The sequence below is a fragment of the Capsicum annuum genome, chromosome 6 (assembly GCF_002878395.1).
Source record: "Capsicum annuum cultivar UCD-10X-F1 chromosome 6, UCD10Xv1.1, whole genome shotgun sequence".
NCBI classification, from domain to species: Eukaryota; Viridiplantae; Streptophyta; class Magnoliopsida; order Solanales; family Solanaceae; genus Capsicum; species Capsicum annuum.
This window is the reverse complement of record NC_061116.1, coordinates 65,718,211-65,743,183: the sequence shown is the minus strand read 5'-3', so window position 1 is coordinate 65,743,183 and position 24,973 is coordinate 65,718,211. Positions and strand designations below refer to the sequence as shown.

Sequence of the window (24,973 nt, the reverse complement as noted above, 5' to 3'; positions counted from 1 at the left end):
CCCTAAAAATTTATCTTCGATAACAATAATGATATTTTTAGTAAAAAGCCATTTGCAAAACCATAATATAAACATTCTGCTTCCCTCTTGACTTCCCAAAGATATTTCAACTCTCATATTCAAGATTTTGGGTAAAAAGTGTTCACTATATATAAGCAGACCGGGTATTTCAAATTCTAAAAAAGGCAACTTAGTGAGTTCTGCCGTGCCGAACCCATAGCTTTCTCTCCTGGATTAGACACGTCACACGTTGATCTTCTCGGCTAATGCTCAAAACTCTGATTCCTTCTTAGAGAACATATTTACGTTTCATTCTCTCCTCAAGTCATATTTGTAAATTTCCTTGCACACTCAAGTTCAATTGATAGGAGCACACTCAAGTTCAATCGATAGGAGCAAATGTAACTTTTAAGAAGTCAGTATAAACCATTATGTTCTGCTTAATCCAGAGACCTTTATTGTTCTACCATCAACAGATGCATGGTTGTGCTGAGCCGAACAAGTAAAATCAAACTTGAACAGATTGATGATACGCTGTTTCTCTGGAAGCCTTTTCCTTTTTCACTACTAATAATACTTTTTAGCGGGTGGAGGAGAAAACATATGAGGTCTCTAAACCCGCCTTAGTTATATCTGGCTTCAGTGAAGGTTCAGGAAATAACTAAAACACACGATTTTCATAGAAAACTAAGCAATTTCACATCAAATCGTGGCTGTGGTATAATAAGTCTTTATATGCAATGTTGATCCTGCATTCATTTTTTGGTATAAACATTAGGTGCGCAAAAGTATTTACAAAATGCTCATTAGATTAGAAGGCCAGCAAGTGGAGGAAGAGTATTATAGCACAAAATAAGTAAGCAGTCATATTTGAATTTGAAGTATTTGGTTATCACATATGACCACCGCAAGGATCTTTTTGCATCCTCTCTAAATTAGCATGAAGCCTAATCCACTTCACAATACGTTTGAAGTTTCAATTACTCAACCCATAATTATGATAGCCCCTAAGAACTACATTTCACTGCCAAGCTCAGCTGCTGGAATTCTCCGGATATTTGTCAACGAGAGAACCTCCAGAAGGATGCCAATCTTCCATGCAACATTGTTTCAATTTTCCGGTCCAAGTTGCTATCTTTCCAACCGCCACGTATTTCAGTCTGTTCTTCTACGAAAAAATAGAAAAAAAAAAAAAAAAAAGAGGTATAAATATTATCTGGGCAAACTTCTATGTCCATGCATGAATAAGAGGTTGAATGAACAACCGAGAATAAATATCATCATTCTCTTTTGTCCTCCTCCAGAACAACTTCCCCAAGCCCAAACACATGATCGGCTGTAATAGATGCCTTCCTCTCCTTCCTTTCCAGTTTAGACAGATCTCCTCCCACTATAACTCCACTGCCTGTGAGGGATAGACCCTCATCATCATCATCAAGAGCCTCCCCTGAGTATGCATATCTGTAAAATGGTGAGATGCCAAATTAGACTATTTTGCAGCATTGAGAGAATGACAGGATATAAAAACGAAAAAATGGAATAGACAGATTTTCTAAGACCAACCTTCCTTATCTCTCACGAAGTACAAAATCTGTCGCAACAGAGAATTAACTTTTACAAACCTATCCGAACGCATCAAAATCCAACCTAAAATACATTGGAAACAAGACAGGTTCTCTATAGGCTTACCTAATCTTAGAACAGTTGGGAAGGCACAAGAACTATGTCGGACCTTCATATATCATTATTTGTAATTACTTGAATTGACTTGATGATCCCTCCTAACCAAAAGTGTGACAGAACTTCCTTTTTCCATAACCATACAAAAAGAGGGCCAAGAGAAAAAAAATTATCTTTGTTCTCTGGTTATGGCAAAGTCATAGAAGTCCAGATTAATTTTCCTCATTTCACACAACTTATTATTCAGGAGCTTTACACATGCAAAGGATATGTTGATACGAGCATGGGTGGCTTGGAGCAAATAAGGAGGGGCTTCCACATATGGATGATAGCTTGGAGCTTGAAGGATGCCAAAGAAAGACATACAATGTGTGGAAGGTCAATCAAAGTGAAGAAGAGGAGAAAAGAGGCTATATGTGCAAGTGGCCATCTCTTAAATTTAAGATCCACAAAAAAGACACAATCAAACAAGACTCTTGTCTCATTTAGGGCTAAGTTGTAAAAGCTAGTTGTCTTCTTTATTTTCTTAGTATAAATAGTATTTCTTTTATTTTGGAAGTAGTTTTGATGAATATTGAACTTTGAGAATTGTAGTTTCTTCTTAGCAAATTTCCTTAAGGAATTTAGTGAGTAATTAGCGGGGACTTAGTAGTCGACTCTTGGAATTGCTGGTGTACTTATTAGCTTGATTGATCGAAGATTTTCCATTTGTGGTTCTAGTTTCCTTGATTTTTCAAGATATGGTTTAGTTTGAGCTATTGAAATCAATTGGGAGGTGAAGGTTTTAGCCCCTTGTTGCCATAATTTCAGTAGCTTAGGTGTTGACCCACATATCCTTTTCTTTGTTTCCTTTCTTTCTTGTTCTTATCATTTTGGTATCAAGAGCCTAGGTTTAGGTTTGTTTTCACAAATCTAATTCTTGGGATTTTGATCTCTTCAAAAATCCAAAAAAGAAAAAATATCGCAACAAGTCATCCAAAAATTCCCAAAAAATTCGAAAAATATTTTGTAATGACTTGTTTTTAATACTAGATCTTGATTCCCTAATGTTTTCTGAGCCTAAATCTTGAATTTCATTCAATTTGGAGGTATAGAAGCGAAGTTACCAGGTTTGAAAATTTTGAAACCTTTGTCAATTTTGAAAAGTGAGTTTATTTTTGACTTGGAATTGAAGGCTGGGGAATAGTGAAGTTTGTTCGTGATGTTGAAATGAGTGTGTGGGCGAAAATTTCGTTGAATTTGTGGAACATAAACAAAGGAATTACAAACTCTTGAATATTGAGGTTTTTTCTTGTGTTCTTGAGCTTCTTCATCTTGTTCTTGGAGAAGAAGTTATAAAAAGTACACTTTGCCCACACGAAAAAACCTCATATTGTTCTTGAATGAAAATTTTCAAGTCAAAGTGTTAGTGGGTCCACTTGTGGAAATTTAAAAAAAAATTAAAACATCCACGTGAATTGCCACATTAGCAATCAACGGTCAAAGTCAACCTTTGACCGCCATGCAGCAGCCAACTCAGCGCCCCACGAACCCAATCGCACCATGTGGCGCGTGGAGCCCAACATCAAGGAGTGGAATGTGCAGATTTTTCAACACTTGTTTTTTTTGGGGATCCTAAGGTTTTTTTTGGGGATCCTAAGTTTTGTGGGATCCAAAAAATTTTCTAAGTGTCCGAATTTTGTGTTTTTTTAAAAAAAAAATTTCTCTTTTGATTTCTCAACTATTTAACAATTAATTAACATATTTAACCACTTGTTAACTAACTTTAATCTATGTTATGCGAACTCTTCGATTTTGCCGCTAAACCCGTCTCGACACGACACCGACACTGGTGCAGGTGCGGGTGCGTCTCAGATTCAGTCAAACGAATCCAGAGACGTTGACCAAAATCAAGACAAATTTTGGGAAAAAAATAGATTTGATTTCTTAATTTGGAAGGGAGAGAAGTCATGTCGAACCAGATCTCGCGACGACAAATAAAGAGATTGTCGTTGTCGACGTCGACCTGGGAAGATAGAGAGATGTCATCGGTTGGGGAAGAAAGAGACCACGTGAGTTTTTTTAATTCTTTAATAATTAATTACCATAATTATAAACACGGCTAAATGGTACTCCTAATTTAAAAAGTAAAACTATTTTTTGCAAAAATAACTAAAAAAAAGTAAAATAGACATAACTTTTAAACCTTTTACCCAACAAAAAAAAATCTCCTAAACCTAATCCCTATTTTTAGAATATCTTTATAACTCTATTTTTATAATATATGAATTTTTTTAGCAGAATTCTCGCACTCGTATCCATACTCGGATTCGCATTCCCGAATCTCAAAATTTAAATTTTGCGGAATTCGACCCCCGGATCCGCACCCATCTCGGATACCCGCACCCGAGTCCGACCAACTTAGGTTTTAATCACATCTTAAAGTGATTAAGACCTGAAAAATTTTCCAAGTGTCCAAACTTTGTGATTTTTTTTTAAAACTCTTTCTCCTTCAATTTTCTAACTAATTAACATATTTAATCACTTGTTAACTAGTTTTAAAACATCAAATCACTTCTTTGATTCATCAAATTAAGCAACACAAGTAATTTCTCTACTTTTGTTACTTGGTTCTTTTTGTGTCTAATTTTATTCGTGCTTCTTTTCTTCGACTTTTATCTTCTTAATTCGCAGATAAACTTATTGATTCAAGTCCTTTTAGCTTCAATCGAGTCATCCTTCTTTCAAGAGTAACAAAAATCCACTCCACCACAAAGGATAGGTAATCCTGAATTGATCGAGCAAACCTAGTTCACTACCAATTTTGAGACAATGCTATAGGAGGTGAGTTGAGAGTTTAAATATGAGTAACGTAAGGCTTTTACCACTAACTTATTTGCTAGTTTTGTAGGTACAAAGGGATAATGTCATTCATAGCTTTGGATTATTATGGAGATGATATTAGCGACTAGCTTGTAGCAACATAAGCTATGAGTATAGTGATGATGAGTCACATGAGGGTTCTCTGAGTGTTTTTGAGCAAAGTAATGAAACTCATGAGTATGATGGCGAATCCTATGAAAGATATAATGGTCCAAGAGATTATGATCGACATGGTGATGAGAATTACTACACTGGAGATGTATATGAGACGCATGAAGCTTATAGCTCTTATGATGAACATGGAGGAGTAGAAGCATCTTATGATGAATTTGATAGTGAAGATGTATGAGGGTTCTCATATTACACACCATGGTGATGAAGACGATGTGAGGTACGATTCTTTCTCCCATATCTCATGAACCCTTTGAGGAGGATTGTGATAGAAGGGGATGTTTGGGGGATGAATTATCTTACTCCTCTTGTGCTACTTCATATCCTAGTCGAGAGGGTATAGATGTGTGGGCGGAACCAATTCAAAGACGTCATATGGACCATAGGCGAAGAACATTCTCTACTTCTCATGGTGCAAGAACTTGTACTTCTTATCCTTATTCCAATGTGACTAGCTATCCATATGGTAATGATGTTGGAGGTAGGATGGAAAGGTCCATAGGCCATGGGAGTGGAATGAGCTCAATGTTTCTAATATATCCAAGACCCCGAGAGGCGGATTCTTAGAACAAAAGTGACTATTTTTGGTGTTGCAGGGTTTGATCTTGTACTTGATGATCAACGTATCATCATCCCATAAAGTGGTTGAATATTTTGCGTTATCTTTACATCCAATTCAAAATCCTATTCAAGATGAAAGACGGTTTTGGATTGATCAACAAGGGTACTCATTTCACTTGGGGAGTATCAAGAAGAGGTATGGTATAGTATGGTGTGGGTATAGTGGATACTTGTAATATTCATTTGGGATTTCCTTGCTTCCAAAATCAAAATATCTCATATGTGTGCGACTCCAATATTGAAAACCAAGGTGAAGGCAATCATTCATGTGAGCTACGAGGTAATAAAGCTAAACCTCACACTTTGTTGAAAGTAAAAGATCATTGTGTGGCTAGTAGCCAATTGAGTGTAAGTGATAGTTTGTTTTCATGTGAGCTTAATGATTCTTTGTCACATAGTGATAATGTATTTATTGAGAGTGTGAAAACACTAGTTGATCCTATTAATGACCGAATTGATTCTTCTAGTAAGATCAATTTATGTCCACCTAGTGTTAACACTTGTGCCTTGAATGATAGTACATTGTCATGTGATTCTTTGTCATGTTTTGATAATGTGCATGTTGAGAATGTGGATACACTAGTTGATCCTATTGATGACCTAATTGATTCTTCTTGTAAGAATAATTTGTGTCCACCTAGTGTTGACCCTTGTGCCTTAAATAATAATACATTGTTGATACAATCTAGGTTTGTATTTCAAGGCCAACACAATGGGGTCCAAACCATGGACATCATAAGAACACAAGAACATGTGTGGAGGACCCATTTTGAGACCTCAAATGATCAATATCGTGTTTGTATGGTGGCTTGGAGCATGGAAGGACCAACCAAGTGAAGAGCCAAAGGACATTCTGTCCCTTTTGGCGACACAAAAAGCATCACTGAACATAGTGGCGTCTTGCCAATTTGCCCCACCCCATTGCCGAACAATGCAGTCCTCCTTGATGGGTCACTTTTGGGCCCATTTTGTAATAAATCCTAGCCTAGACTATAAATAGCTTGATTTTCATTTCTTTAGGTAGATTTTTATGACTATTAATATTGTGAAGCTCTTGAAAGATAGTGAGTGCTTGGAAAAGATGATGTTGATTATCTCTTCGAAACAGTGGCTGCAAGGGAGTTTAGATTCCCTCGTGGTCAATTTAAGAGATAGGTGATAATCTTAAGGAAGGTCGTTGGATTCAAAATATCCTTCGGTTGTTTTTTTACTTAGCTTCTTGTATCTATCTTTCTATCTCTATCTCTATCCTTTATTTTCCACATTTCAATTCTACCGTTTATCCTCTATTTTTGTGTTATTTTTTGCCTTGCGTCTTTGGATCGCACCATTTGGTACGAGAGACGAGCTTAGGATCATTCCCACGATTCTAGCCTTGGGTTTTGTTATCACAAATACAAAAATATTTTTGAAAATTCCAAAAAATTTTAATTTTGATTTTTTAGTCTTCTTGAGTTTCTAATACTAGAATCGTGTTCTCTAGTATAATTTGAGTCTAGATCCGAGAAACTAGGTTGTTTGTGTTTGATTTGGAGGATCCACCATTGTAGAAGGTGAAGAACTTGAAAACTCATCAAGTGGGTTTGTAGATCTTGGTGAAATTAGAAACTCTCGAGTATTGGGGTTTGTTCTCCTTCACATTTGGAGTTCAAATCTGAAATTTGAGCTTAAAAGGAGTAGAAATCCATTAGTGTTTTGATTCAGGTGTTCTTCATGTTCATAGAGTTATTCATTAAAAAAAAGGCAGTCCGGTGCACTAAAGCTACCGCAATGCGTGGTGTCTGAGGAAGGGGCCCACCACAAGAGTGTATTGTACGTAGCCTTACCTTGCATTTGCAAATGGATTTCTAGATCTGAAAATTGACTTGGAACTGAGGAGAGCTTAGGTCTCGAATTTCGTTGAATTCCGAGTTGAAATGTAGAAGTTGTGAATTTTGGAAATTCTTGTTGTTCTTGCGTGTTCTTCATATTCTTCATGTATGGAAGAAAAAGAATAATCAAAAGGGTGTGCTAGATCCACAAGGAAAGGAAAAGAGAAGTGTTGGTACAAAAGAGAATATTCCAAAAGAGGAAAAAAACAAAGAAGGAAGTACAAGGGGACCACAGGGTACAATTCCCAGAAGCTTCTTTCAGTTGGCCTTGAGCTGAACGTTTTGGGGTGAGTTTCTGGTCATTTTTGCGATACAATGAGCCCTTTTGGCGATGCAAGAACAATACAAAAGTTCAAGGGACATAGCCAACTCATTAGCAGTTTACAAAATTAATTTGGCGATAGTTTGTTGACTAGTCCAACAAACTGTCCATTTAAGCAATGCTGTCTCTTTGAGCGATGCTACAGACCATTTTGGCGATGGAAAGGTGTTACAAAAGTGAGTAGGAGCCTTACTCAAAGGGAAAGGACATCACCGAACCCTCCGCTTGCAATCTGCCAAGTTTGGCGATGTTAAGGGACAATTAGGCAAAATCAAGTGCACTTTGACGATACTCTTCAGGCAGTCGCCGCACCCATCCTTTGTTGCTATCCATTTTGGCGATCAAGACCATCATTTGGGCGATGCTTAGATCAATTCAGCGATGGTAGCTTGACTTTTGGCGATCTAACATGGTTCCCAAACACTAAGGTCTTTTCTTTTACACCCAATCTCGGTTCTAATTCCTAGTGTCATTCCTTTGATTCTAATTCATCTTCTTTGATTCTTAAACTAATTGCCAACTAATAATTATCCTACTTAGTTGTTGATTAGTTCTTGAGTCTTTTTCTTTCTTAGTCCATTTCTTTTTATGCTTTTCTAGTTTTAACTTCGTAGTTAACTCCTTGATTCAAGTCCTTTTGTTATATTGAGTCGTCTGTCTTTCTTTAAACAAGAATCCACTCCAGCCAAGAGTAGCAATCGACACCTTGTGTACCACCGAGGTATAAGCAATCTTCAACACTAGCCAATCCAATTGTGAGGCAATCAAAGGTGAGTAAACACAAGAGATTGTGAGCTTATATTTTACTAATGCTAACATTGTTTATTGTTTTTGTTGAGTGTATTTAATTGTTAGGTACAATGACTTCGGAGAAAGAAACTCATAATCCCATGAGAAGTAATACGTCAAAGTCTATGTGGAAATGATTGAGGTCATAAATTGTACATTGGGAGTGATGAAAGGACATTTAAGCTCCATAAGTGGTTGAATGGTTAACATTGAGGAGTCCTTTGACTCCATGGATTCTAGCTTCCAAACCAACTCACAAGTATTACCAAGTGAGCAAGTCCAAAGTGCTCCAACCCATAGACATAATTTGGTGATCTCGGAAGGGGATGATGAGCAATTGGAATTAGAGTGGAGCATATCTCATGCATTAAGGCATGTAGTGTGGGAACCTTTGAAAGAGGAACATGATCAAAGAAAAAACCTATGTCATACGAGGTTTGAGGTGTTGGAAAATATATGTTCCTTGGTCATTGATAGGAAAGAAGCGTTAATGTTGTGTCTTGTACACTTGTTGATCTAATGAAACTTCCCACACAAAGGCACCCCAAACCTTACAAGCTCCAATGGTACAATGAGAATGGTTCAATAGAGGTAATCGAGCAAGCAATCATTAACTTTAGAGTGGGCAAGTATCAAGATAAAGTATGATGTGATTTATTGCCCTGTTGCTTGGTAAGCCATGGAAGGATGATACGTCAGTCCAATATCGAGAGAAGTCCAACAAATACATACTTGTATTTACTTGTATTTAGAAAACAAAAGCACATTCTTGATCCCTTGACACCCGAGCAAGTGAGTAGGGACTATGAGACATAAAAGGTTCCGGAAAGTATTGAAGTAGGAAGAGGTAGAGAAGAGGAAAAGGGAATCATCTCTTGTGCAAGGAAAGAAAGACTTGACTCAAGGAAAAGAGTTGACTAAGAGTGATGAGCCAAGGAGTAGTTTGAAAGAAGTGGACAAAGAACACTTAATTGTGGGACTTGTCAACACCAACCCCTTGTTTCCCACTAACCAAGATACTAGTATTTTACCTAGTATCATCCCTTCTCTTGTGCAGGTTTGTGAACAAATACTTCCAAAGGAGGATCTAAGGACAGTTCCTTACGAACACATGCTTAAAGACCTAACGGAGTTCTTATCTACGAATTCCAACTTTGAGAAGAGTGATGAGGATTTGACTCAAAGGGAGTAGAATTGACAAACTCTCACATGATGAGAACTTCCCAAAGGAGAAATGAGCTCCCATGTCAAATACCAAGGTGAAGACCATACTTTTTATGAGCTAACAAGGTAACAATGCTAACACTTGCACTTCTTTAAACTTGAAAAGTCTTGATGTGGCTAGTAGCCAAGTAAGTCTAAATGATGGCTTGTCTAATGTTGAGCATAATGAGTCTTTCCTTTGTGATACTACTAATAGCACTATGTTGCATGATGATCAAGTTCATGTTGTGAGTTTGCAAACACTAGTTGATCCTATAGATGACCGAATTGACTCTTCAAGTAAGAGCGACACCTAGTGTTGGAACATATAGCTTGAACGAGGTACTATTACCATGTGATAAGGGTATTCACACACTAATTGACCCTTGTGAAAATCAAGGTGAGTCTATGTTGGCATGTGAGTTGCCTACAACTAGTGAAGGTATGTGCATTGATCGACTTATATGGCCGTTGATTCGCTAAGTGAGGAATTGTATGATGCTCTTAATGAACCTCAACTTAGTGATGGCAAAGATAAAGTTGATCTTGCGGATAGTCATGTAGGATTCTTACTTGGAAGTGGCAATTCCTTAGATGTTGAATCCATTCCTAGCTCCTATCATGAGAATCTTGATGTGGAATGTGAACATGAGGATAACCCCTTATCTAGTGATGACATGACTATGGAAAAATGTATTGATCAACGTACTTTTGAATCTAATACACTACTTGAGCATATTGGTTGTGTGCTTGATGAGCCTCAAGATAATGATGTTGTTGATAGAGTTGATCATGTGAATAAAATGATCTCTTGAGCACATCATATGATGTTGATCCTGTTATTAGTTTTGCTCATGGATATCATGTGGATGAAAATAATGTGAAAGATGACATATATCTTTTTGAAAGTGAGCTTGCATGCTTTAAATCCTCACCCTTGTTTGTTAATCCTCTCTCAAAGAAAAATGTCTTGCTTGAAAACGGTGAGATCACTTGCGGCTTGTCACTTTGTAGTGTGCAATGTGATGTGTTTAAAAAGAGGAATGGAATGCTTAAGATTCACATGTCTTCCTATTTCTTGAAATCCATTAAGAATATAGGATTGAGTAAAGATTGTGCTAACTATCAGATTTTTTATAGTGATCTCTCACTCTTGAAAAGGAATGATCAATTGGGTGAAGATAGCTTTGATTTGCTTGAATATTTGAGAAACCCCACTAGTGATTGTTCCTATGAAAATAATTTTGGTTATGATCCATTGTATGATACCCCACCTTTGTCTGATGAATATATTAATTCTTGTGTTGACATAAGTCATGATCTACTTGATGCTAGTGGTGGTTTGTGTCAAATTGGAGATCCTTCCCTTGAGAAAGAAGGTGTACTTGTTAGAAATTGTTTTTTCTTCTCTGTGTGCTCCTGTCGTTGAAGATGCTCTTGTTGATGGTCTTGAATCTAATAGTGAGCATATGCATGAGGACAACTTAGTTGAAGTTAATTTGCGTAACACCTTTCTCTACTCTCTATTTGCCCTTAGCCTATAGTTATATAGAGCGTATGTCTTTTTGTGATAGCGGCACCCTTAGGGAAAATGGGTATTGCATTGACCCATGTTCATGGATACTTCTTCCATTTGACCCCGATGACCATTTGGAGTGTGGTGGTTTGTATACACCCAACTTGGTGCTTGGTCAAGATGACAGACAAAAATTGATTGAGGTTGCTGGAACCCTTCCCTACAACGGAAAATCTTTTTAAGGATTTATAATCCACTTGATAGACCCCAAGTTATGTACGAGAGTGATTTCCAACAAGAAAGAATGCTCATTTAAGAAGGGGAGCAACGAGAAGGTAAAAGAGCATTCTCTTGGCATGAACTATGTCAAAGCTTGTAACCTAAAAGGCGAACAAATGCTACTTGAAGCTTGGTGTAGGACCCATGAGCTTAAAGGTAGAACTCTATCTTTTAATGAACTTACTTGTTTAATTAACTTGTTTGTGATGTCTTACAGAGAAAGGAGTCTTGAGGAGAATTACCAATGGAGAAGACCTTATGAAAAATCAATGTGGTATGAAATCACCTCTAATACTTCCTTCAAAGGTATGTATCCGTGGCTCTTGCCTATTCTTAGGCTTTCTAAAGCCATCGAGGTCACTTCTTGTTGTGATGAACATGGTAGTAACCATTTCTTGCATTCTTGTGATGTTTTCTTTGTGTTACTACTTATCCCTATTGTGAGCTTAAATGCAACATGTTTGTTGACTTGTGCAGGAAATACCTTGGTATTTGACCCCGGAGGTGATTTGGGAATAATCCCATCCTTGAGAATGGCTAGTGCTTTGGGTGGAGTCTTAACTTAGGAAACCTAGCTTATGACATCACACTTAGCCATGGGAATATTCATGAGACTCTTGACTTGAAAAGGAGTGTGTGCTTTAGAAAATGTAGGACCAATATGAGCTTGCTTGTGTTGTTACCTAAATGCCATGGTTTTCTTGGTTTGGCCCTTTGTCAAAGTCTTTTGTAAAGCCAAGTGTCCATAGTTTTATTGGAGTATGTACTCTTTATGGAGCATGTTGATACTTGGTTATACCATAAGACTGAGCAATTTAGGGTGTCGATTACATGTTATGTTCACTATAAGTTCTATCATTGGCCTTTTTGTTGATTACATTATGTTGGGATACCACCCCTTGATTGAACATTATAATACTTGGTAATATGTTAAGTGAGTGCATCTTTGGCATGGTGATAAAATTGTTGTTGCTAACGCTAACTCTCATGTCATCAGGATATTGTGGTTGTTTGTTTTCCCTATGATTTTGCAAGGTTCAGATTCAAGGATGAATCTTTTTTAAGAAGGGAGGACGATACAATCCAAATTGGCACCAACCTTTCAATACCTATATTGCAAGGCCAACACAATTGGGTCCAAGCAATGGACATCATAAGGACACAAGAACATGTGTGGAGGACCCTTTTTGAGACCTAAAATGAGCAATATCGTGTTTGGAAGGTGACTTGGAGTATGGAAGGACAAACTCAAGTGAAGGAAAAGCCAAAGGAGATTCTGTCCCTTTTGGCGACACAAAAAATCATCGCCGAACATGGTGAAATATCATCAATTTGCCCCACACCATTGCCAAACAAGGTAGTCCTCCTTGATGGGTCACTTTTGGGCCCATTTGTAATAAGGCCTATCCTAGAGACTATAAATAGCTTGTCTTTCATTTCCTTAGGTAGATTTTTATGACTATTGATATTGTAAAACTCTTGAAAGAGAGTGAGTGCTTGGAAAATCCGACGTTGATTATCGGTTAGAAATAGTGGTTGCAAGGGAGTTTCGATTTCCTCGTGGTCAATCTAAGAGATAGGTGTTTGTTGATAATCTTAAGGAAGGTCGGTGGATTCGAAATATCCTTCGATTGTTTTCTTTCTTATCTTCTTGTGTCTATCTTTCCATCTCTATCTCTATCTGTATCCTTTATTTTCCGCATTTCAATACTATCGTTTATCCTTTATTGTCGTGTTATTTTTTGCCTTTCGTATTTTGGGTCGTATTAATTGTCATGTGATTCTTTGCCATGTTTTGATAATGTGTATGTTGAGAATGTGGATACACTAGTTTATCCTATTGATGACCGAGTTGATTCTTCTATTAAGATCAATTTGTGACCACCTAGTGTTGATACATGCACTTTGAATAATAGTTCATTATCAATTGATATTGGTGTTGATCAACTTGTGTGTAATGATGACCCACTAAAAGAGAAGTTTTGTGATGAACTTAAGGAACCTCAATTTAGTGTTGGCATTAATATAGCTAGCCATGTAGATAGTCATGTAAAGTCATTGCACCTAAATAATGAATCCTTGAATTGTGATCCCAATCCTTGTTCTTCTCATAAAGATTTTGAGGTGGAATGTGTTTTCACGGACAATCCCTTGTTTGAGGTTGACATGACTAATGAAGGTGAAATGCATAATAGTGTGTCTTGGCATGATAGAAGTGTAGCCCCTCTTGAAAACTATCAAGTGATTGAGAATCCACTATGGTATGATGACACACTTTTCGAAAATGGAACTCTCTTCTTGAAAGATGATAATACGTCTATTGGAGGGTTTAGTGGTCGGAAGGCGGGGGGGTGTATGTTCTCCAATGACCCTTTCATTCTTGTGTGAACCCATTCTTGATCAAGGCCTTAATGCTTGTGGACCAAACAGTGATTCTATATGTGGGCACACCTAGGATGGAGTTCATTTAAGTAACACCTTTCTTTACTACTTGTTCGCATGTGATGACCCTCTTCTCAAATGTGGTCTCATGTTGTGAACCCTAAGGCAAATGTGTCATTGTCTATTTTGGGAGTTTCTATGTTCATGCATCTTTGTTTGACACACTAGTGCTTAAGTTGTGTGGACCACAACTAGTGGGTGCTAAGTTGCTTATTTATTTTTAGGAGAGTCCCTGGATATTGAAAGCTCCTTGTCACCTTCATCGGGCTGGACAAGTTGAAGTTTCAAATAGGACTCTCGGAAGTATGTTGATACTATGATGCTTGATACTATGATAGGAGGGGCTCCAAATCATTGGGAGTATTATTTGATATAGAGTGATTTGACTCCTAATAGATTCCACAACAATTCTAGTAATATGGCTTTGTTGGTGCACTTCCTTTCTTTGGGAAGTTGCTTGATAAAGAGGGTTGTTTAGTGCTTAAAATGTCTCTTCTATCTACCGGTGTCCTTATCTTTTCGCACGCCCTAGATGAGAATAGTAAGCTTAACACCTTTCCCTGCTACCTCTTTGCTTACGATGATACCCATGATGGTATGGGATTTGTATTGTATGGAGATAGAGATACGTGGGTCTTGTACTTCTTTGATTCGAATGAACCCTTCTGGGTGATTGTACCCTTTTTGGTGAGGTCTTCTTGTGAGGCAATGAAACAATTGTGCCTCATGGATCCTAAAGTATATATGATGTCATATCTCGAGATTCTTGATGCTATTAAGACCTTTGTGGTTTCCTTGTCACATGACGTTGCTTATGACCAATTCCTTTATACCTTATATGATGAATGAATCTTATTCAATACACAAGATAGTTGGTTGTATGTCAAATGTGTGCCTCCTTGGCAAGTTGGTATGATTGATAACCTTTGTGCTAACCCTCATGCTATGAGGATATGTTTGTTGTTTGTCCTTCTCACATTTTTGCAAGGTTCGAATTCGAGAACGAATCCTTTTGAAGAAGGGGAGGATGATACGAGCATGGGTAGCTTGAGGCAAATTAGGAGGGGTTTCCACATATGGATGATAGCTTGAACTTGGAGCTTGAAGGATGCCAAAGGAAGACATACAATGTGTGGAAGGTCAATCAAAGTGAGGAAGAGGGAGAAAAGAGGCTATGTATGCAAGTGTCATCTCTTAAATTCAAGATTCACAAAAAAGAGGCAACAAAACAAGGCCCTTGTCTCATTAAGGGAAAAGTTGTAAAAGCTAGTTGTCTTCTTTATTTCCTTAGAATGATAGGATTTCTTTTATTTTGAAAGTAGTTTTGATGAATATTCAACTATGAGAATCGTAGTTTCTTCTTAGCAAACTCCCTTAAGGGATTTAGTGATTAATTTAGTGAGTAATTGGTGGGTGCTTAGTAGTTGACTCTTGGAATTGTCGGTGAACTTATTAGCTTGATTAATTGAAGATTTTCCATTCGTGTTTCTAGTTTCCTTGATTTTTCAAGCTAGGGTTTCGTTTTAGTTGTTGAAATCAATTGAGAGGTGAGGGTTTTAGCCCCTTGTTGCCATAATTTCAGTAGCTTAGGTATTAATCCACATATCCTTTTCTATATTTCCTTTCTTTCTTATTCTTCCTTCTTTGTTTCTTATCAGATGTAGCGTCCATAAACCTTTTTGGAAGAATTTTATGCTAAGTAATTCCTATAACCATCTGTCCGTGCATTTATTTTCAACTATATCAAACTGTTTTTCTGTTATAAAGATATAAGGCTTTTGTTTTCCCCTAAAGTAAAACAGGTAGCACTTTACCATCAGTTATGTCCAGATTAATTGGAAACACGCAAAATGCTTCATTCATTTTGATATAACTAGTCAATTTAGGAGATAAATATCAAAAGAACAACTAACATCTTTCAACTCACATTGTTACACTAGTACAAATTCTGCACAACTATTTGTACAGACGCATACAAATGCCAAAAATGATTCCGAAAAGATCCTATATTTCCACCCAACTCCACACACTGAAGGCCAAGAATTTTTGTCACTCTTGAGCACTATGTCTTCCAATACTCAATATAGATCTTTTCTAGTCATTGATTTTATTTTTTTTTGATAAGGTAACATTTGTATTGACTCCAACAAAACCATATAGGTTATAGTTACAGCTACATCCAGGCTTGGTTAGCAGAAAAGAAAATTTTCTATAAGGACTCTAAAAACTGTCCCAGCGTCCCTGTCTTTGCAATGAACATTCCAAAAAACCAAAAATACAAAAGTTGAATACAATTATGCTTTATAGTCATTGATAATGGACAGTGAATACCATTTTCTCCTGTAGCCCAAAGACTCACTTTGCAGCGTCAAATCACAGTTAATCATGAATATGTACCATCCTTTCCATTTATAAATGGTACTCAGTAGCCATCACTAATGCACGCTTAGATCATCCTATGACTGGACGTAGCTTTTAATCCTCATTTCTTTACAGTAATCTTCAGACAGTAACAATAGAAGCAAGCTATACTAATTACATGGACAATAAACGGAAGGGTAAGGATTGTTCACCTGGTTGGGTTATTAGAAGGAGCCCAGAGAACGCATATTACCAATAAAAGCAAGTATGCTAGCAAGGTCCAGAAAGCAGGTATAATCCAGGCTCTTCGCCACAACTCACTCAATGGATCACTTGCATTAAAGTAGAGCTGAACAAACAAAGAAATCATCTTTTGTAGGGAAATCAAGAAATCTCAAACAGAGAGATATGACATGAAGAGATGCAGAGTGAAACTTATCAGAGGAAATAATCAAAAGCACAAGATATGACTTGCATTGTTGCATAATACAATAAGTACCTAGTGAAACTTTCACATACAGGGAGGCTTATAATATTGCAGAAAGAAAAAGGAAGATACAAGGTACCTCATAGCCAATCCAAGCAACAGAGAGCAGAACCGAAACGGCTAGAGAATTAGTAAACTTTCGGTACAGTTCAAGCTTGGCCATGCTTCTCCGAATCTGAGATCCATATGGGAAAAGAAGGAAACTATCAGTTTGCATACAAGGATGTGTGTGCTCTCCTCCCGCATTGAAGAAAATCAAAGCTTTCCAGTCAAAGAAAATACGAAAAAACTTAAAACAGTTGACAATCATGTAAACCTTCTCCTACGTGTTAAGAAGAGTTAAAAAGAGTGTGATGGTCTATATTGGTATAATTGTTGCAGTTATCTATGTCTACCAACCGGAGTTCAAAGGCATTAGTTACCTCCACCAAGCAATAAAAAAGAGAGAAAGAGTATGATTTTGATGAAAATGCAATTGTCTTTTCCTTTGAGCAAAGAAGCAATTCTTAAAGCACGAAATCTGACAGTACATAGATGATCAACCATCCTTTATATATTATTATTGTTTTTTTAAACAAGTAAAACCGATCAACCATCTTATTTTTGTGAATGGTACTTTTTGACCAATCTATGACTACCAGAATAAAGAAAAGGAAAGTTGTCATCACCTGAAGCTTCTCTAAAGTTTTGGATAATGAGGAAAATATCCATACGATGAAGCAGGAGTCTAACAAAGCAACAGGTAACACCAAAAAGATTCTAGCTTTTCCAGAGAAGTCATTGATATTTCCCAAATGTTCAACCAGCTCCAACGCTTCAGAAGCTAGAAAGTATACCACACCCAGAAGAAGTACCTTTGAGGTTATACTTCCAAGTGTGGGTCTTACAACACCATAACCCATCGATACCACAAGAAGAAGTAAACGTGAGACAGTCTTCTTGATAGCACTAAAGGTAACAGCCCACATGGTGATTCCCATAGGCCTACTTCCTGTAGCGTTAAAATTTGCATATTCAAAATACCAAAGAGCCATTTCACACATTCCAAGCCCAATCACGGCAGTAATGTGATAGTGCAATTGTATTATGTCCTTCCAATGATGCACAAACCGTAAAAACCACAAGAGACCAAGAATGAGGTATGCTAGAGACATCAAACCATAAAATGTCATTAGTGGTGCCATCTTCCCAGGTAGGTAGCCTTCTGGGTTTCTCCAAACAGTTCTACCACTAATTAATGTGCCCTTGAGTTCTGGATTGCAGAACATAAAATAGAGATAATACATTCCAGTCTTGTTGATCTCAACAGTCTGGAGTACCATAATAGCCTCTTCACGGTTTCCCTCGAAGGACGTCTGAATCCGTTTTGGCCACCCAGGATTCTCAGGATCTTGATGGATTATAACCTCTCCTACCTTGCATGATCCATCTTTGGAAAGAGCAGGGGTGCAGCATATCGCATCAGAATTCAGATAGGAACCCCCAATTTCGTTCCTGTCTTTGACCTCCAGTATTATGGCTTCAACAATTCCAGTACTCTGCTGCATCTCATTTTGCTTATTTGCAGCCTCCTTTGTTCTTCTAAAGGTGATTGACTCAAACCTGAAATCATTATGGACGGCATCCATATTCCATGAGTCACTGACATTATTCATCACATATTTCGGACATTCTTATTTATGTGCCATCAATACAACTAAATGCATTAGCTAATGAAAAATAAAATAGAAAAAGAACTCGGTCATGAGAGGACACACAGTAAAACATTTTATATCTGGAGAACACCTTGGCATTTTCGTCTGCTTAGAAATATCCAAATTTCTACTGCATACGACTTATTCCACCTAGGAGTTCTTGCCAATCTTTAATCATAACAAATCTCATCAAAACACTATCCTGATTCTGATTCTACATCTCGTAGGACTATTATATTTCACCAACTTCTATATGCAACCAACAGCGAAAATGATCCATGAATTGATTTCCAAGGTAAATATTTCCTTAAGAAAACAATTTTCATGGAGAATATTTATTCCCACCAAATGCTTAGATGATATACTATTTGTATTCCACCCTTTTCTCTATTTTGATTGTTATATGACCACTGCAGATAGTACGTAGGCAAATTTCACCACCACCACACTTCTTTTTTTTGTTCTTTTATGGGCACACTAAAAAAGTCTGGTTGGACATAATTCTGCAGAATAAATGTATCTACCCAACCCCGTCACTTCGTAAAATCGTATTCAGAAACTACTACCCATGTTGTCAATAACTTTTTCAATCCTCATTACAAATCTTGACACAACAAATAGAACCACAAATTTCTTCCTTGTTTTCTAGCCAGCTTGATTTAGGATCACGCCTAAATCTACAACTTGCAAGAGTGAAATAATTTCTTCAAATAGATGAAAATAGCTCAGAAACAACCCAAACACCAGAATATGAAAGAAGCAAAAACGCAGGGAAAATCGAGAAATACAGCAATGTAGAACAAGATAAACAAAAGGGTATTGAAATTGGATACTTGATGAAGGACTTGCCGTTAAGGGGTATATTGTTAATGTTATTGCTCTCATTAGAAACGGGAAGGGGGAAATGTTGAACCATATGGAGTGTTGGTCGGTCAAGAAATCGCACATCCAGAAGACGAGCTATAGAAATGAGGATGCTGAGATGGATGTGTGGACAAAATAGAACAGACGGTAATAGGAATGAAAATATTAGAACAAGATAGGAGTGACCTCCGGTGGACAAGATGAGGGAGGCGAGATGAGGTTGAGATAGTTCAGGCATGTGAAGAAGAGATGCAAATATTTTATAGTGAGGCGGTGATAGAGGTTGGTTGTGGTGGGTTTGCAGAAAGGTAGAGGTCGGCCAAAAGAAGTACTGGGGAGTGGTGATTAGACAGGATATGACACACTTGCAGCTAACAAAGGAGTGACCCTAGATATGAGGATATGAAGGTCGAGGATTAAGATAAAAGGTCAGTAAATAGTCGAGCGTTGTCTAGTTTCCATTATTAGTACTATTAACCCCTCAGTTGCAGCTCACTGAGGACATGACCCTAGATAGGAAGATCTGGAGGACGCGAAACAGGATAGAAGGTTAGTGATAGTTTGGGTCGTTGGGGTAGGGCAATACTGGGTGGGTGTACTTTTCTTGTTATGCCACATTGTTGCATGCCTTATTACGTATTTGTTTACTATTCTTTGTTTATTATCCTTTGTGGGTGGATTAGTTATGTCTTTTCATCTTTTCCCATGCTTTATTTCGAATTTAATTAGTATCTCGTGTCGTGAGCTAGGGGTCTATCGGAAACAGCCTCTCTACCTCATCGGAGGTAGTGGTATGGACTGCGTACATCTTACCCTCCCCAGACCCCACTATGTGGGAATACACTGGGTTTGTTGTTGTTATTGTTGTTTCCTTTGTTTCGATTATTGTATTATTTATTGTTGCTACCGTCATTTTCTCCATTCTGATGATGTCGTACTGATTGACGAGACTCGGGGTGGAGATAATGATAAGTTGGAGGTTCGGAGACAGACCCTTGAACCTAAAGGTTTTAGGTTGAGCAGGACCAAAATGGAATATTTGGAATGTGAGTTTAGTGATTTTCCGCATGAGGATGACGTGGTTGGGGAGTTGGGAGTCTCAGGCCATTCAAAAAAGGGAAAGTTTCAAGTATCTTGGGTCTATGATCCATGGTGAGATTGACGATGATGCCTAGCATCGTATTGGCGCAGCGTGGTTGAAACGGCGGCTCACATCGGGAGTCTTGTGTGATAAGAAGATGCCTCCAAAGCTCAACAGTAAGTTCTACAGAGTGGCAGTCCAACCGGCTATGTTATATGGAGCGGAGTGTTGGCCAGTTAAGAATTCTCACATCCAAAAGTTGAAGGTGGCAGAGATGAGGATGTTGCGGTGGATGTGTGGACTTACTAGGAGAGATAAAGTTAGAAATGAGATTATTCGGGAGAAGGTAGGAGTGGCTTCGATAGAGGACAAGATGCGAGAAGTGAAGTTGCATTGGTTCGGGCATGTGATGAGAAGGGATGCGGATGCTGCAGTTCGGATGCGTGAGAGGCTGGCTATGGATAGTTTTATGCTGGGTAGAGGTAGGCCGAAGAAATATTGAAGGGAGGTGATTAGGCAGGACATGGGGCAGTTACAGCTTACGGAAGACATGACCCTTGATAGGAAGGTGTGGAGGACGCGGATTAGGGTGGAGGGCTAGTAGGTAGGAATATGTTCGTAATAGTAGGAAAGAGTGCATGTAGTGTCTTGTTTGTAGCCTCTTGTTCATGGTGTTTTGGTGATGTCTATGATTTTGCGTAGCAAGTTTATAACATTATTTTGTGGGTGACTTGTTTTCTTTATTATCTAGAGACGTGACACCCCCTTGTGTGTTGTTTGCTTTTATGTTTTTTGTTATATTTGTTATATGTCCTGAGCCAAGGTTCTATCGGAAACAGCCTTTCTACTTCATCTGAGGTAGTGGTATGGTCCGCATACACTCTACCCTCCCAGACCCCACTTTGTGGGAATACACCGGGTATGTTGTTGTTGTTGTTGTACCGTCATTTTCTCCATTATTTTTTGCATGGCTTCTTTGCTATAGTATTTCCTTTTTTTTACTTATTTTGATCTGTCGACAACCTTTCTACCTTTACAAGGGAGTTGTACGGCTGTGTAGACACCACCATCCTAGACCCCACTTATGCATTATACTAGGTATGTTATTTTAACTTTTATATGCAACCAAAACTGAAATTTTGACCCATAAATTGACTTGCAAGGCAAAGTATTTGTTTAAGAAAATAATTCCTTTGCAGAATATTAACCCTACCAAATGCTTAAAAAACAAAACTTTACATAGAATTCCTAGCATTCTCTCTTTTTTATTTCCATATGTGCTCTATAGCTTTTCTATAGTCAATCTCACAACCAACACTTTTCTATAGTCAATCTCAAAACCACCACTTTTCTTTCTTTCTTTCTTTTCTAATTTTCTGGCACACTAAAAAGTCACTGGTTGTACATAATTCTGCAGAATCAATTGATCCACCGAACTCCTTCACTTTGTAAAATCGCATTCAACAACCAACATCCATGTTGTCAATAACTTTTTCAATCCTCATTTCAAATCTTGACACAACAAATAGAATTACAAATTGTTTCCTAACCAGCTTCAGCTCAGGATCACGCCTACATCTACAACTGGCAAGACTAAAATAATTTCTTCAAATTAATGAAAATAGCTCAGCAACAATTCACCAAACACCACAATACCAAAATTAAAAAAAGAAAAAGAAAAACTAGGGAGAATCAAGAAACATAGCAATGTAGAACTGGAAAAAGAAAAGGGGTAGTGAATTTTGGTACCTGATAAATGACTTGCCATTAAGGGGTTTATTGTTATTGCTGTCATCAGAAACGGGCAAAGGGGAATCTTGAACCTTAGAAGCATAAAGACCCTCACTACCACCATGAAAGAAAAAGGAATTAAAACGAGGAATAAAAGCTTCATCTTTGTACTCATGGATCGACCCATTTACTCCCGTTATTACTAAACAGCTCAAAAACACTAATCCTCCAATTATTAGATCACATTTACCCTTTACGTATCTCATCTTCCACTGACTCAACTAGATGTACAATTTGCATAAAAGGTGGCTTCTTTGAGAGTTGCGTGAAAATGTTTTCTTTTTTTTTCTAAACAAAAAAAGACCAAGAAGGAAGTGAGAGTTAAAACACCGATTAAGGGTACTTGATTTGCCAGCTAAAGGGAAAAAGAGATTAGCTTCTTACTAATTAAAGCATCCTACTAATTGCTTATTAAACTCCCTGGTAAATGGGCTGCTCCAAATCTATATATTTTTTACATCTACATGTATGTAAATCTACGTCTACAATTTATGATATATGAAAAATATAAAAACTCTTATAAAGTGATTTGAATATTTTTCACTCATTAAAAGATTTCACAATTAATAAATTCATCTTTTTGCAATTTGCCTCAATTATTTATTATTTAATTATAATTATAATATTTAATTTTACTTATTTATAAAAGATAAAAACTTCTAATTGAACTATATTTTTTAAATATGTAAATATAAAAATTTAACTATTTTTTCATATTTAGAAATTTAATTTGAAAATCATACGAAGTTTATTTATTCGCCTTATTTGGACACTTCTAATTCCAATCAATTTTAGGAATCCTCCATTTTTAACTTAGTAAAAACAACTCTAAAATAAGTATATAATAAGAGGAAAATCATATTATATTAGGAACAAATTTTTAACTAATTCTATTAGGATTAGAAAAACTCATATTCTTATAGTAACGTTTACAACATAAATTTTATTGGCAGAGGTATTTTTATAACTACTTTTTCGATGAGTTCTAAAGGTGTAGTACTCTCTAATTACAAGATGTTAGATTCAATCACATTGTTTTAATATCTTGATTATCATATTGTATTATTGTTATTTTTGTTCTGTTAAAGCCTATGTTATAGATAATGAATGATGGTCGTACTTTGAGATTTTTTTTGTGCTAAGGCTAGGTTTAATAGTATTGTTCTAATATCTCGATATTGTAGTTAGTGTTTTGTTATTATCTGGTTTTTTTTTTTTTGCTTAATGCATGTGGTAAATGAATGTTCGATCGAGCTTTGGAGATTTTTTTTGTAAAGGTTAGAGTTAAATCGTATTGTTCTAGAATATCGATAATCATATTATTTTGTTGTAATTTACATGTGGTAGATGAATGTTCAATCAAGCTTTGAAGAATTTTTGTGTAAATGTTAGGTTTAATCATATTGATTTGTTGTAATTTGTGATCTGTTACTATCTGTTGTTTTTGTTATTATCTATTACGTAATAGTTCACGTCATAGGAGTCAATCAAGATACTTATACTTCACGCAGCCTAGATGCATAAAGTTGTCTATCTTTGATCATTAAAGTTAATTGCTATTTTTTAATAAATTATTTTTTTTTTATATATTTATATCGATTAATGACTTGCTATTGACACAGGCAGCTCACACACTTGACTAGTAATATAAAAGAGAGACACCACTAGTAATATTGACATTCTAGTTTAGGTGTACGCGCCTCCTGCATGTACCTCACTTTATTGAGTTCAAATGTTATACTAAATAGGATATTTATCCAAATAACAAAGATGAATACAATAATTAAATTCAACGTCTTTTGGAGAATTTATTTAATTAAACCTGACCTTTATCAAAATAATTTATCAAAATCGATCGACATTCATCTATCACGTGTAAACTGCAACAAAATAATACGATGATAGAGACATCAAAATAATATAACTAAATCTAACATTTACACAAAAAATTTCTCAAAATCGTCTGACACTCATGCACCATCTGTAAACTATAATAAAATAATACAATAATAGAGATATCAAAATAATACAACTAAACTTAACATTGACACAAGAAAAAATCTCAAAACAGAGATATAAAAATAATACAATTAAACCTAATTTTTACCTAAAAAAATTCCTCAAAGCAGACCGGCATTCATTTACCACCTGTAAATTCATCTACGACTTGTAAACTACGACCAAATAATAGAATAGTGATCACAAAACTTCAGTTATGGTGAAAATAATTCTTGTGTGAGCAAAAATTTTGACCCTAAAAATGACTTGAATGAAATAAAGAAGATATATATACAAACGCACGTTGAATTCTATTATGTTGACAAAAACAGTGAAGAAGTTCAGGGTTAGAAAATTAACCATCCACCAATCTAGACATGCAATCGAATTAAGTTAGATAAGCATCAATCATATTTTTCCCAATAAGTAAACTGATTTCTTCAGTAGTTTAACGTGTATCTTAATGTTTATAAAAGTATTTCCTTAGTAGAGTCTTATTTTAGGAGTATTTTTCTAATTGATTAATACAAGAAAAAATATTAATTGATTCTCCTTCCATATATTTTAGGAGTCTCATATATTTTAGGAATCTAGTTAATGTAATAAAAATAATTAAATAATAAATTTAAAAAAATAGTGAAAAGACAGTTTTGTCTAAAGGAGAGTTTTTTAATGAAGGACAAAAAGTTTAAATCACTTTTCTATGGTCTTCACACTTTTAATAATACTAGTTTAGACTACGTATGTTGCACGTGTATCATACATTAATTAAGAATAAATATATATAATAATAAATTATTAGTTGTATGTTATTTTATTAAGTACAAAAAATTTTAATATATGACGTAAAATTTTGAAGATAAAAAAGTGTAGTTAATTAAAAAAAAAAACATGATAAATTACCGTCATACAAATAACTAAGGAGGAAAATTACATGTATA

The 24,973-nt window shown here is 36.3% G+C and overlaps 1 protein-coding gene across 3 annotated transcripts; it reads right to left on the bottom strand.

The window, feature by feature from the left end:
- Window positions 1-827: 827 nt before the first annotated feature.
- On the bottom strand, window positions 828-22,523 carry LOC107873365 (transmembrane protein 87B). Of its 3 annotated transcripts, none has more exons than XM_016720199.2 (6): window positions 21,993-22,439; window positions 17,273-18,206; window positions 16,684-16,779; window positions 16,330-16,466; window positions 1,266-1,461; window positions 828-1,168 (listed from the first exon to the last, which is right to left on the bottom strand). In XM_016720199.2, exons 1-5 carry the CDS (start codon window positions 22,238-22,240, stop codon window positions 1,281-1,283), a joined length of 1,596 nt encoding a protein of 531 aa, XP_016575685.1. In that variant the 5' UTR covers window positions 22,241-22,439; the 3' UTR covers window positions 828-1,168; window positions 1,266-1,280. The 3 variants fall into 3 exon arrangements, with proteins under 3 accessions (XP_016575685.1, XP_016575686.1, XP_016575684.1); XM_016720200.2 differs by having other exon boundaries at window positions 828-1,160; XM_016720198.2 differs by having other exon boundaries at window positions 828-1,461; window positions 21,993-22,523.
- Window positions 22,524-24,973: the final 2,450 nt, after the last annotated feature.